Source organism: Staurois parvus, unplaced genomic scaffold, assembly GCF_062004578.1.
Source record: "Staurois parvus isolate SC_StPar_1 unplaced genomic scaffold, SC_StPar_1.0 ptg000347l, whole genome shotgun sequence".
Lineage (NCBI taxonomy): Eukaryota > Metazoa > Chordata > Amphibia > Anura > Ranidae > Staurois > Staurois parvus.
Genome location: NW_028318143.1, coordinates 12,363,366 through 12,379,112, shown reverse-complemented (window position 1 = coordinate 12,379,112; position 15,747 = coordinate 12,363,366). Strand labels below are relative to the sequence as shown.

Below are 15,747 nucleotides of genomic sequence, written 5' to 3'. Positions count from 1 at the left end.
TAAATCAACTCTTATGTTGGGTGTCCTACGTATGTGGATGTTGCTGCATTATGTAAAACTAATATTTTAGTTTTTTTACATTTTAGAATGGGGTGCCTCAAGATTGTACAGAATTTTAAAGGGTGCCATGACTAAAAATATTTTGAGAAGCACTGATCTAGACAATGTCATGTAATGGGGCTGGAGTATTTTCCCCCCTAAAAACACCATTTCCATGATAATTATTTAGTATTTTCTGGCACCATTTCTGTTAATGAATTGGCTCCAGCCAAGCTGACTATACAAGAATGACAACCACCCTCTTCAATTTATAACTAGCTTTTAAAGTAAGGTGCACATGGAAGGGAATTGCACAGCACAAACAAATGAAAGATTTTCCAGCACATATACCACCTAGCCTGCAAAAATAAAAATCAAAATGGGTCAGAAGTCAACAAACCTTTGGTTGTGTGTGATTAAAAAAAAACAAGTAAAATGTAAAAACCAGCAAAATCTTTTTAAGTACTTAATTAACAGCACAAAAATACCAACTGAACTTGCGCAAAAAGAACAGCGTCGTTTTTCTCATTTACTTTAATTTTTTATGTTTAGTTCTGCTGTAACTTTCCTGAATATAAAATTGTGCTGGAAAATCACAATAAATTTACTTTATTTCTCGCCAGGATCCTTTTGCAAATCAACGTTACAGAATGTGCCTTTATTCAATGAAATGCACATAGCCAAAGCATTAACTTCAATCACACGTTTAATGAGGATGACCAAGTGATAATTATATTTTATAGAAGCTATTTGCTGAAAATGAAAGTCAAGAATATTGGTCTGAAATAAGCCAGTTTATCAGACATAACCATTTATTCTCAGGAATGCAAAGCAGGCTGTCATATTTCTCCGGCTCTCCATGTCTGATGGTACAAGCTTTTATTTTAGTTTGTGTGTTTTAAAGGAGAACTCCTGTCACTGTGCAAGTGGATAAATTCCAGATGCACATGTAGATTCTCTTTTTGACTGTGAGCTGCAGCACAAACCAGCAGACTGAAAGTCTTTAGTTTATTTCTACAAAAATGTTAGATTTACAAGTAATAATAAAGGATCAATACGTGAAGAACCTTTGACAATCTAGCTACATAAATACATAATGGTCAGTATTGTGTAGTTTGAATATTATCAAACTGGTACCTTTCATTTTAAATTTTAAACAAGTACAAATGTACATAATATAAATCCACCCTCTGGCCACCCCCATGCTTTGACATATAGGCTCTTTTTTAACTGAAAAATCGCATCCAACAGCGCTGCAGACACTGACTTATGTATATTCTGAGAGCAAGACCCTGTTGCTGTGAGAACAAACAGGTCAGTGCTGCAGCTGAATGGCATCTCTACAAAGAAAACAGCAATGGTCAACAATAATACAGTAAAATCGTAACAGTAGAACAGTAACTGGACAACAACAAAACAAACTACAACTTTTTTTGGTTTATACATTTTTTTTTTCTGTACTTGTACTTTTAATTTTTTACTTTTTTTTTAACTTAAACTTAACCAAATTGTAGGGTCTTTCAAAATGCAATTGCCAGTTTCCTGACTACCTAATATCTTTCAAGACCCTGTGAAAATATGTGCCCTGAACTGCGCCATGCTGTACCTTATACTAATACTCCACTAGTGTGTGGTAGCGACAGAAGCAGTCCTTGAGGCAGAGACCAGGTTGGCCAGGACAGGAGGGACAAAAAAAGTGGGTGTCATGCCTAATTCCATGTCTACTACAGACATGGCATCTTTTTTGGGTTGTCTTTTGGGTTGCTGTAATAGGAATGGCATCAGGAAAATGCCTCTCATGCAGCCGGCTAACTGCATTCTGGGTTGGGGGTTTGGGCCATAGCACCTTCTGGAAACAAAAGGGCCGTGATGATCTCTTCCTGGAATTTTAGAAAGGATCCACTTCGTCCAGTTGCTTTGTAAAGTACAAAAGCATTATATAGAGCCAATTGAAATAAATAAACAGACACTTAATTGTACCAGTGTCTGACTTTTAGGGAAACTAAGTATGGCTTCATCATCTGGTTGTTGAAGTCCACCCTTCCCATGTTAAGGTTATAGTTGTGGACTCAGAGGGCTTCTCAACATCACCAGCTGCCGTGAAAATTTGGATTGTCGTGTCTGCATGAATGGAAGACAGGATGAAAACATCCCATTTGTCCTTCCACTTCACTGCGAGCAATTCCTCATTTCTCAAGCAGGCTTTTTCCCCTTTTCTAAGTAGGGTATTTACAAGCCGTTGGGGGAAGCCCCGGTGATTAGGTCTCACGGTGCCACATGCGCCAATTCCAAGATTGTACAAATGTCTAAATAGTGGCACGCTTGAATAAAAATTGTCCACGTATAAGTAGTACTCAATATGGAAAAAGAATGACATCAAGTTCCAAACTATCTTGCCACTACTTCCCATGTAAATCTGAGACTTATATGTATAGCCTGTTGCCCTCTCACAGGTCTTATACATCTTGACCCCATAACTGGCATGCTTGTAGGGGAGAAATTGTTTGAATGATGAATGGGGTCTGTGGACCAATACAACCGTAATTCATTTTTTATAGTAATGCTCATGTTGAGGGTTAGGCCCGTAATGGGTTTACATGTGAATGGTCTGGCAAGGTTTGAATTTGGGTTGGTGGCGATAAACTGTTGTGCATATTAATTTGCTTTGATCCACAATCAATGCATATAGATCTTCCGTGAAAAACAGCTGCAAAAAATCAAGGGGAGTAGATAAATTTGATGCTTTCACCTGAATTCCGGGTTGGGCAGTGAATGGGGGAAGTACGAGTGCTGCAAAATTTGTGGGCTGCCAATCGGTATTTGCAAGCACATCCGGAAGGATATTAGGGGCTCTACAGGCCTGTGTGCGAATTCTTGGTGACTGCAGGACACTACGTGTGCTCACCACGTCACTAGCTTGTACTGCACTTATGAGACTTGCCACGTCACCAAGTGATACTGCAGTGCTGGTATGTATAAGGCCAGGATATACTAGGCTGCTGGTGCTCGCCAGTTCAACAAAAGGTAGAGCGATACTAGTACTAGCACTCTGCTGCATATGAGAGTCATCATGCAATTGTAACATCTCAGCAACCTGGGAACAGGGTTGGGTATACCTGACCTTAGCAGGGACCTCTTCTCCATCATCTGAGCTATTTGTCGGGGTGCTGCTGCTGTCTACAGGTTTATATTCTGAGGCTGATTGTGTCAGTGAGTCTTCCCCTTCACTCTCACCTGACATGCTCAGAATCCTGTAGGCCTCTGCACTAGAGTACCTTTCCATTGACATTTTGGCCACTAAGTTTATAGGTATCTAGTGCGACTCATGGGAAAAAGAGCACTTGGCATTCAGGGACTGCTGGAACGGCTACAAAAAAAAATTACCGGCAAATCCTAACAGAGATCAGGCCTGGTTCTGCAAACACTGCAGTTTTGTGTGCAATGTATCTGGGGGAGAGGGGGGTAAGCGTAGGGGATAAATGCAGGTGTTGGCAGGTGTTGGGGCTGATCCCGCTAACGATGTGTTTTTGGGGACACTATACTAATGTGAACGCTGGTATAGTGCTGATCTGATCAAAGATATTGATCCGTTCAGACACTATACTAGGAATGGAGTTTTATTGTGTATGTGAGCATGTTTCTGACAATCAAGGGGTTAAATGTGATTACTGGAGTACTGACGGGCAATCCAATGCTATCTGAGAGGGACACTATCTGACGGTAACGCTATCTGAAGTCGCTGGTGACACTAATACAGTGATCAGTAAAAAATCTGTACACTGTACTGATGACACTGGAGACAGGGCAATGAAGAGGTTAACTGGGGGGAGGGGGCTTCAAGGGGTCAAATGTGTCCTAATATGTGTTCTAACTGTAAAAGTGTGCTGCTTGTACTCACTGTGTCTTCTTTCTTCTCTCTCTGGGACGGAATGTGCCCAGAGAGAGAAGATGTCATAATTTCGCGTACCAAATTAAAAAAGAAAAAAAGCGCCACTTACAAAAAACACCAAAGTGTCAGCAGCATATCCCACCCAAAATAAATTTTGGCAACAATAATCCAAATTAAAAGGTATGCGCTAATAACAAACTTATACAAAAGTGTATATCATCATCCAAAAAACATTAGTGTTTTAAATAAATTATAGTGTCCAAACATAAATTAGTGTCCAAAAAAATATATATATATATCTTCAGTGACTTGAACCAATTGTGAGAAATCCACCACCAAAGGAGATTAAATGAACTCACCAGAGCTAATGGCTGGTCATATTATAAACCAGCAACAACGCTTGTGCTCTGGGAGCAATGAAGCCGATGTTCAAATAGATATGGTGATGTTTCAGATACTTCCAGATAATAATCACAGCCAAACAACTTTGCAGCCCAAGCTCTTATGATGAACTTCTCCACTCTTTCTCATACCTCCATGAGAGCATGCAGTACACTCAGGGACAAAAAAGAGAACATAATGGTGCAATACGTTTTTTTTCATTTATCTCTTCAATAAAAAAGGTATAAGGAAACTCACAAACAAGGTATCCAACAGACACCAGCTTCAATCGCAAAAAAGGGTTGAGATACAGTTAACGCTCACCGCAGCTCTCTCCCATACAGCACAGACCAGCAAGGCTGTCTAACGTCCACATCAAGTAGGCTGTAAGTGTAAACACAGGTACAGGAAGATCCCTGATAGCGCAGGGATCAATCATCTGATTTAGGCTGAACATCACTTGCCTAAATCGGATGATTGATCCCTTGGGCCCGCAATCACCGCGGGAGCGCAAATCACATATACATACGTGATTTTGCGCACCCGTGCCGCCCTGTAGCAGCATTTTTGCTATAGGGTGGTTGGGAAGTGTCTAAGGATATGTACATACTTTAACGTTCATTGTCTGCCAAAATGATGGCTGAGCGGAACTCTTGTCAATCTGGGTGGGTGTCATATGACGTCCTTGTGTATCATGTGGCCAGTATCATGTGACCGCTGTGACCAATCACAGCAGATCACATGGCAATTGTAAACAATGGATGCCCTCCTTTCATGCCATCCATTGTATACAATTGTGTCACTAGCTGTGATTGGTCACAGTGATCTCATGTACAGACTGGCCCAATCACAGTCCATCTGTGTCATGTGATTAGCAGTGGCCAATCACAGCTAATCACAACAGAAAAACCTGAATGAATCGATTTCATTCAGTTAAATGCTTGCTTATAGCAAATAAATTCTTTGCTATATGCAATCATAATGTGTAAAAAAAAAATACTGATCATTTCCCCAGAGTAGTACAATGTTACTATGCTATAATTCTACTCCTATTATATAATATAACTACTCTGTGTGTTATGAAAAAACAACTCTTAAAAAAAAGAAAAAAATGTAATAAAAAATAATACTGTCACCAGTCAGTGTCCTTGATCACCGCCACACCAGTTATATGATGACGCTGCACTGGTGACAATATGTAAAAAAAAAAGTGAAAATATTTTTTTTAATTTCTTCACTTTCCAAAAAAAGTATTACAAAAAATTACAACTGCAAAAAACTTACCATGCCTCTTACTAAATACCTCGGATTGTCTACTTTGCAAAAAGGGGTCATTTGGGGGATATATGTACTGTCTTGACATTTTTGGGCCTCAAGAAATTAGATTGGTTGTCAGTACTTCAGGATTGATCAATTTTCAGATATGTCCCATAATTTGTGAACTCTATAACTCTCCTACAGACTAAATAATGAATACTGATTTGGGTTATTTTCACCAAAGAAATGTATCTGAATACATCTTGGCCTACATTTATTAAGAACAATTTTTTTTTTGCAAAATTTTATAACAGAAACGAAGAAAAACATGGTTTTTTTTTCACAATTCTTCGGTCTTTTTTTCTTAATTTAGCAAAAAAATAAAAAACCCAGTTTTGATTAAATACCACCAAAAGAAAGCTCTAGTTGTGTGAACAAAATTATACAAATTTAGTTTGTCTACAGCATTGCATGTTCGCGCAATTGTTATTCAAAGTGCGAGAGCGTTGAAAGCTGGGTAGGAAAGGGGTAAAAGTGGTTAAAAAACTAACAGCTTTTACTGTAAATTGAAAAATCTTTGCATTTGACAAAGATGTCATTCGATTACTAGAACTGCTTTGTGCGGGAAAGCATAATGGATTTGGAATATTTTTATCTCGTTTTAAACTGGTTTTGTTTATAGTTTACACCCTCTCTCTCTGATATATACAATATATACGCAAAGTCTTTAAAAGGTTTCTGCATTTTATACATATACTGTATATACAGTGGGGAAAATAATTATTTGATCCTCTGCAGATTTTGTAAGTTTGCCCACTTACAAAGAAATTAATGGCCTATAATTTTTATCATATGTGTATTCCTATTGTATCCCTCAATGAACTGTAGCTCCCCAGTGCCGGCAGCACTCATGCATCCCCAGACCATGACACTCCCACCACCATGCTTGACTGTAGGCAAGACACACTCATCTTTGCACTCCTCACCTGGTTGCCACCACACACGCTTGACACCATCTGAACCAAAAAAGTTTCTTGGTCTCATCAGACCACAGGACATGGTTCCAGTAATCTGTGTCCTTAGGCTGCTTGTCTTCAGCAGACTGTTTGTGGGCTTTCCTGTGCATCATCTTTAGAAGAGGTTTCCGTCTGGGACGACAGCCATGCAGACCAATTTGATGCAATGTGCGGCGTATGATCTGAGCACTGACAGGCTGACCCCCCACCCCTTCAACCTCTGCAGCAATGCTGGCAGCACTCATACATCTATTTCCCAAACACAACCTCTGGATATGACGCTGAGCACGTGCACCTAACTTCTTTGGTCGACCATGACGAGGCCTGTTCTGGGTGGAACCTGTCCTGTTAAACCGCTATATGGTCTTGGCCACTGTGCTGCAGCTCAGTTTCAGAATCTTGGCAATCTTATAACCTAGGCCATCTTTATGTAGAGCAACAATTCTTTTTTTCAGATCCTCAGAGGATTTCTTTGCCATGAGGTGCCATGTTGAACATCCAGTGACCAGTATGAGAGAGTGAGAGCGATAACACCAAATTTAACACACCTGCTCCCTATTCGCATCTGAGATCTTGTAACACTAACAAGTCACATGACACCGGGGAGGGAAAATGGCTAATCGGGCCCAATTTGGACATTTTCACTTAGGGGCGTAGTCACTTTTGTTGCCAGCGGTTTAGACATTAATGGCTGTGTGTTGAGTTATTTTGAGGGAACAGCAAATTTACATGTTATACAAGCTGTACACTCACTACTTTACATTGTAGCAAAGTGTCATTTCTTCAGTGTTGTCACATGAAAAGATATAATAAAATATTTACATAAATGTGAGGGGTGTACTCACTTCTGTGAGATACTGTACCTATGATAAAAATGATAGACCCTTCATTTCTTTGTAAGTGGGCAAACTTACAAAAAAAATTAATAAACAAAAAATATATAGTGGCAAGTGGTTAAACATCTTTGGGCAGGGACATATATACCATTTATATATGTCCATGCCCAAAGATGTTTAACCACTTGCCAACTGCGCTATAGCCAAATGACGGCTACAGCACGGTTGTCCAGTTCTGGGAGGGTGTCATATGACATCCTCTCCAAAAGCGCCCTCCCACGTGCCCCCGGGGGCACACACCTGGCGATCCCCATGATCACTGTATCCTACGGACACAGCTGATCACGTGATATGGTACAAGGCCAATCACAGCGGCCTTTTACCATATGATCAGCAGTGTCTAATGACACAGCAGATCACCGGTTAATGCAGTTCACGGTCATCAGGTGCACTTTCCTCACGCTGTCACAGCATGAGGAAAGGACTACCAATAACCGGCAATTGTCAAAGGACGGATCGGCACCAATCATTAGGGCACTGATGATCAGTACCCAGCAGTGCCACCTACCAGTGCCACCCACCTGTGCCCAGCAGTGCCACCCACAAGTGCCCAGAAGTGCCACCCACCTGTGCCTAGCAGTGCCCCGCATCAGTACCGCCCATCAGTGCTGCCCAGCAGTGCTACCTGTTAGTGCCCAACAGTGTCACCAGTCAATTCCACCCATCAGTGCTGCCTATCAGTTCCCATTAGTGCCGCCTATCAGTGCCCATCATTGTTGCATATCAGTGCCACCTCATCAGTGCTGCCTATCAGTGCCCATCAGTGCTGCCTATCCGTACCACCTAATCAATGTTGCCTATCAGTGCCGCCTATCAGTGCAGCCTCATCAACGCACATCAGTGAAGGAGAAAAATAACCTGTTTGCAAAATTTCATAATAGAAACAAAGAAAAAAAATAATAAAACACCCAGCAGCGAGTAAATACCACCAAATGAAAGCTCTATTTGTGTGAAAAAAAATGATAAAAATTTCATATGAGTACAGTGTTGCATGACCGCACAATTGTCATTCAAAGTGTGAGAGCGCTGAAAGCTGAAAATTGGCCTGGGCAGGAAGGGGGTATAAGTACCTGATAGGCAAGTGGTTAATGATGCATTACTGCATGCAAGCAAGAGCTTGGTATGCTGTGTGTAAGCTGCATTGCATTAAGGCAACTCAATAATTATGAATGGGCTAGAGATGCATGCCAGTACTCCAGAACTAGACCTGACCATTGTTTTGCGACACAGTGCACCACAGAACTTTAGTTTGTCCATACTGTTGGTGGTGGGATAGTGCTGCAAGGGTAGAGAGCTAACCACCACTGTCTTGACATAACAGTTTTCAGGTGAATAATGTGTTCTTCCTGGCTTAAAGTAGCATTAAACCCTCAGTGATGGTTTTCCATTTAAGTCCACCAAAAATGCTTTCAAAATGAAAAATGTTGCCTTAATATGTCCCTATTCACTTACATTTTATGTTAGAAAAGCTCCTTGTTTGTTATCTCTGTGGCGCTCCCCTGAACTTCCACGGAAGGAAGCACACATGTAAGGGTGGTTACATTGGGGCTCCATATCTGTAGCTGGAATTGAGAGGAAAGAAATGATGAAGCGGAGTGTAAAAAATGACTCCACAAGCAATGTAAAACATGAAGTATACTGCTATAAATCTTGCTTTACCAGGAGGGTTTAATAACACTTTAATACTTCTTTTCTACAACAGGAAATCTGGGCAGAGTAGATCACATCACAGAGTTTGAGTATGACCTGTTTATCAGACCTGATACATGTAATCCCCGCTTCCGTGTCTGGTTTAATTTTACGGTGGAGAATGTAAAGGAATATCAGGTAAGACAGAAATCTTTTATTTCAGTTTACATGGGTACGTTTGTGATCACTTTGTTATAGTATTAAGACTGTAGTGCTGTGAAGAGGTAGAACATGGTACTTCTTGTAGAAGGTTCTTGCAAAGTAATACCAAGTTTTGCTCTATTAAACTGAAATCTAGCTTTGTCTACTGCTGGACTGCAGGCAACTAGATTAATACGTTACTGAGCTCTAAATTTATGATTGGCTGTACCTGCCAAAGGATTTACGATTTTTTTGTGGATATTCCAAATACACAGCACAGCCAGGTCCTGCATGTCCCGATATCTCTTGGCAAAGTACTCTGCAATATAGCGTGATTACATTTTTACGCCATTCTGTGACTGAACTGAACGCTGATAAAGACTGATGATGCCTGCTCACTACCTGCTTTAACCCCATAAATGACTCACCACTATGCTGCAACTGTCTGCAGTGAACGCAGTTGCAGGCAGCTGCGGTGTGGCCTCATTCGCTTAAACGAGTCATGTCTGGCAGAGCTACTGGCTGTCAAATGCAACACCTGGATAATTTTTGCCCCTGGTATGTGAACATTCCCATCTTCTGCATTTGCAGCTAATGGGGGCAGTTGTGGGGCAATAACAACGCAGCTCAACCGCATTTTTTTACTGCTCCCAACCACAAATTTAAACAAGCCCTTACACCTAGACACTACATAACATGCATGCCATAAGATGAAAAAATATGAATTAATATACCACTTTGCTCCCTGGGGACTCAAAGCGTTTATATAATTGGTGTTGGGGCATACCAATTTCAGTTTGGTGCAAAGGCTCTTGAGTTAATACCTTCTAAGGTTGAGTCTCTGTTGAGGAATTAATTACTGACTAAACATTTGACCACTGTCTATAAGGTCCTGCAACCAAATGCTCATGAGGGCTTGGAAACTATGTTCTAAGTGGCAAAGAGACATCCCAGGGCTTGATATGGAGGACTGGAAGGATATGTGGGTCTACCCACTGCTTGTTGGTTTCTGTCAGAAATAGATTAGTACAAGTCAAGATACTACATTGGATTTACTTAGCTCCACAAACGGTACATAGGATATTTCCTTCTACCCTTGCTCATTGTTGGAGATGTCTTTACAACTCTGTGGGCTGTATTCATACATTCTAGGAGTGTTTTGCCATCCAGATGTTCTGGTCTTAGGTAACACAATTCTCACCTTAACTAATGTCAGTGCTCCCTTAAATGAGGCTACATGTTTGCTTGGGAACCATTGGCCCCACATGTCCAATCAGAACATTCTTCTGTTATATGCTAGGAAAGCCATTGTAATAAAATGAATGTACGCCATGGCTTCCATAGTAGACTATTGGAAGTGATTATTCATTCTGTACCCCCACTTTATAAGCCCAAATATGAGTCTAGAGGCTGCCCTAAAATTTGTCAAGGTATTGGATGCATGGATTACTTCTGACTACACTATTGTGGTATTAGAAAATCATATAAATTTATAGTTTAATCCCAGGCCAATATTTATCAAATGTGTGCCTCCACATTGGAATGGGAGGGATTAGATTTGTTGCTTTATGTAAACAATGGGCAGGATTGAAATATAATACAACCTACTATATCCATCTATGCAAGCTATTTCTATTAAGACTTTGAAGGATCTTTGTTAAGCTGAGTGTGGTGACGTTGTTGTGTTGTGTTTAGGCTTTGGCTAAGGAAATGTCCCATATGGCTATGTTTTGTATTCAGCTTGAACTATTGAGTACTGTCCGTGATACTTTTTTATATTTGCATTAACATACAATTTTTCAGGACAAGCTATTGGGATGTGCCCCCTTCATCAAGGTCCAAGCAGTACTTTATTGGAAAGAATTTATAAAGAATTTTTAAAGAATTTTTGATAATTTATAAAAAAAAAAGGCAGAAGTGCTAACCACCAAGACACCATGGGGTTTATTTACTAAAGCTGGAGAGTCCAAAATCAGACTCCCTTCTGCATAGAAACCAATCAGCTTCCAGGTTTCATTGCCAAAGCTTCATTGAACAAGCTGAGGTTAGATGCTGATTGGTTTCTATGCAGAAGGGAGTCTGATTTTGGACTCTCCAGCTTTAGTAAATAAACCCCCATGCTTCCATATCAGTAGGTGCTGTAGGGTTTCCTAGCTTCAGTCAGCCCCATGTTCCTCCATAGCACCCATGTGTTTTTCTGTCAGTGTCAGATGAAAAAGTGTATACAGTGCATCAGACCCTTCCAGGAACATTCCGAGAAATGCAACATTAGGCCATATGAGAATAAAAAAACACTTCAGGGAAAAATATTTATTGGGATTAATCACTGTGGAGATGACACAAACGCTAGTAAACTAATGTATAAAATTGCAGTCATATATGTTTATTAGCAGACAGATTGTATGAGATTATTTGAAAATCAACAAAGAACATCGATGGTTTATTAGAACATTAGGAGTACATCTTTATTGGTAGTGCCTTAGGGACACAATGTCTGTTTTGTACACTTATAGAAGAATTCTTCATACCAGAATTTAAATGAATTTCTTGTAAACAAACTCATTTATATATGCGTCTATAAATGGTTGTATTAACATAATACATACTTGTATATATGTGCATAGAGATAGAGCCATGCACACAAACATACATACTTTATAAATATAGAACGTGTTAAATATTATGTTATGTATCATAACAGCATATATTCATTAAGTAAATTTCAAGTTGTGTGTGTTTCACTATGTTTTCTTTCAAAGCTGAAATCCAGGCTAAACAAATATTTTCTACATACAAGAAACGTGTATATTACTACATGAATCTAGTCATCTTTTGCGTATTTCTTCCAGATCTGTAAAGTAATATAGCATGAAGCAACTCTTGCCTCTGTGTAGGAGCTTTCTGTAATTAAGACAAGTTACTGAAGTTTTCTCTCCTTATGCAGAGTGACTGGTCTTGTATCCGCCCCCTTCTGTAGTTTTCTGTAGGCTGCCTATAGTAGTTGATCCTGCTGGGCCCCTCCTACAGCTCAGCTCTCTGCACAGGTGATATAAATGCACAGTGATTATGCCACTGCTAATTTTACAAGGTAAAACTAAGGTTGCATAGACATTTGGTGTGCACAAAGTGGATTCATATAACCGTTTGAGTAATATATTTTGATTAACACTTTTTGCTCTCAGAGTTCAGATTTAAGTTTGTTTTCTGAGACAGTATCGGTACCTTCCATGATATATTACCAGGCTCTCTGAAGATTGCAGCTCTCTGTTCCATAACTCCCTGCTGTGATTATAGCTTTACAATTGAGCCTCTGTTTTTTCCCAGGTGACGGTACTGGTGCTTTGCCATTGGCAGCGGAAGCACCCTGCACCGTTCAATGGAGTTGAGATAGTCCTCAGCGCTTTGTAAGTTCCAAGACACAACTTATTACTTACACAGGCCTTAAAAGTGACAAGGGGAGCAAAGGGTATGTAAGCAGCTACTTCGGCCACAGTTACAATGAACATGTTGCGCTTGCCCTGCATTGGAAAAAGAAAAGGTTTGTTTTAGCTGCTTTATTACTGCTGCCGTAACCTCTAGAGTTGTGGCACTGGCAAGTAAACCAAGTCACATTGGCAATAGCTTCCGTTAGTTTGTATGCATGTACAGGCACATATTGGTACATCACTCTGGCTGTATTAACACAAGGGGGCGCTGCACTCAGGCGCACAGTACCCTCCTTCCCCCCTGCTCGACCGCTGTGTCCAGCGGACACTGGAATGTGGATCCCAGTAATTGGGGCCCAGTGATCATGTGATCATTAAGCAATCACAATGTTAGCAAAGCTGTTATGAATCAATCTGATTCATAACAGCTTTGCTTCTCTTTCTGGTGAGCTGTGATTGGTCCAAAGCTTTCACATGGTACATGGGCCCATCACAGCACCCTGCACAATGTGATTAGCTGTAGCCTATCACAGATCACTAGTATTTTGAACTGTCATGAACTTAACCCATTCATGATAGTTCAAAGCAAGTGTTGCATTGCAGGTGCAATGATCTTTACAGTATTACACCTGCAATACAAAGTGTGAAAAAAAAAATCCCTGATCACCTCCCCAGAGTAGTACAATGGTACTATAAACCATATAAATGCTGCGCTACATTCAAACTAATTTAAGTGAATGTGGAATCCAATAACTCAAATCAAAATAGTGACAATAATAATGAAAATGAATAATATGTGCTTAATGATAACAAAATTACCAAATAAACCACCCAAACTAATGAAAAAACACAAACTTAAATCTATACGTATGTGCATGGGAAATACACACACATATATTACATCACACGTGCACAATGTGAAGTGAAATAATGACTAAATAATAAACGCAAACTCAAAGTCCAATAATGAAATGTTGAAGGTGAACAAAACTGTAAACGGTGTTTTCAATAATACTGTAAGGTGACCACAAGTGAAACAAATCGTGCAGATATCTGGGTGTAGATAGAGCTTGTGAATCCAACCACCTTCTGGATTAGCCTCTCACCTCATCACTTCGACCCTTGCGGGTCAAAGAGCAGTAATGGATCCCTCTCACAGATCCTCCAGGCACCACAGCACTCCAAAACCACTTTTCAGGATTTAGTATTCCCACTCAGGCTCTTCTCCAAGTATAGGTGAAATATCAATTTCTCAGAACACAAAAGAGGAATCCTCCCATAGTGTAGTATGTTTATTATACCATAGGAACATAAAAATCTTTGGTAAAATTGCACTTACGTAGCAGCCAGTCCACATTAGACCCTCATGCTCTCAGATAAGGATATATCCTCATCTGAGAGCATGAGGGTCTAATGTGGACTGGCTGCTACGTAAGTGCAATTTTACCAAAGATTTTTATGTTCCTATGGTATAATAAACATACTACACTATGGGAGGATTCCTCTTTTGTGTTCTGAGAAATTGATATTTCACCTATACTTGGAGAAGAGCCTGAGTGGGAATACTAAATCCTGAAAAGTGGTTTTGGAGTGCTGTGGTGCCTGGAGGATCTGTGAGAGGGATCCATTACTGCTCTTTGACCCGCAAGGGTCGAAGTGATGAGGTGAGAGGCTAATCCAGAAGGTGGTTGGATTCACAAGCTCTATCTACACCCAGATATCTGCACGATTTGTTTCACTTGTGGTCACCTTACAGTATTATTGAAAACACCATTTACAGTTTTGTTCACCTTCAACATTTCATTATTGGACTTTGAGTTTGCGTTTATTATTTAGTCATTATTTCACTTCACATTGTGCACGTGTGATGTAATATATGTGTGTGTATTTCCCATGCACATACGTATAGATTTAAGTTTGTGTTTTTTCATTAGTTTGGGTGGTTTATTTGGTAATTTTGTTATCATTAAGCACATATTATTCATTTTCATTATTATTGTCACTATTTTGATTTGAGTTATTGGATTCCACATTCACTTAAATTAGTTTGAATGTAGCGCAGCATTTATATGGTTTATATTTACTTGATCACTGGTATATGATTTAATGCTAGCAGCTGTTTGGGGTTCATATATTAATTTAGTTTGTTTTAAACACACATTTGGAGCGCAGGAGGGTCACACCACTATTAGTACAATGGTACTATGGTAAAATTAAACTACTTTGATTAAAGTATTTTTTTTAAATAGTTAAAAAAAAAGAAAAATAATATTTAATCAATAATAAAATATTGGGAATTTTTTTTTTTTTAAATTTCAATAGTTTTTATTGAAGTTTTAGTAACAAGACATTGTAGGTAAACACGGTTCAGTTAGAAATAATGTAGTACAGGAAAGTAAACAAAACAATATTTTCCCCACCATTTGGCTGGGGGTAATGGGTGTGGAATTTTTTTTTTTTAACTACTTGCCGATGTGAGTGGTGGCTCTGGGCAAAGTGACATACCCTTATGTCGCTTTCTATTAGTGGGGCATGAGCCCGCATGTGCATTACATTGTGTGTAAAAGCACTACATTTTACACACACACGTTAGATTAGCACATTTAACCCTTTCATCACCCCTCTTATCCCTTTCATCACCCCTGTCACCCAGCCAGTGGCAATAATACCATGTCAGTATATAGAATTTTTCACTGATCACTGTATTATTGCCACTAGCAACATCAAATAGTGTTACGGTTCATTAGCGCCGTTCCCAGCCATGGTCAGCTAGTGTTAGATTGCCTGCACACTATCGAACTCACACTATAGGTCGCTGATCACTGCCATTACTAGTATAGTATTTGTATGGATCAATATATTGATCATGAACAGAACTATACTAGTGCCGCCTTAGTATAGTGTCCCCAAAAATGCAGTATTAGCAGGATCAGCCCCATTTGCTGCCAGCACTAGCATTTAGCCCCTCTGCTTTTCATGGGAGATTTTATTGTGGGCCAAAGTAATTTGTATGC

General features: G+C 39.8%; 1 protein-coding gene across 3 annotated transcripts in view; it reads left to right on the top strand.

Annotated features, from left to right (window-relative positions):
* The window catches only part of LOC149456841 (cytosolic carboxypeptidase 6-like), a 2,243,892-nt gene that overhangs the window by 277,187 nt on the left and 1,950,958 nt on the right, over positions 1–15,747 (top strand). For all 3 annotated transcript variants that reach the window (XM_089684448.1, XM_089684447.1, XM_089684446.1), the window contains exon 3: positions 9,181–9,305. In XM_089684448.1, coding sequence (XP_089540574.1) covers positions 9,181–9,305 — 125 coding nt within the window. The remainder of the gene's footprint in view (positions 1–9,180; positions 9,306–15,747) is intronic.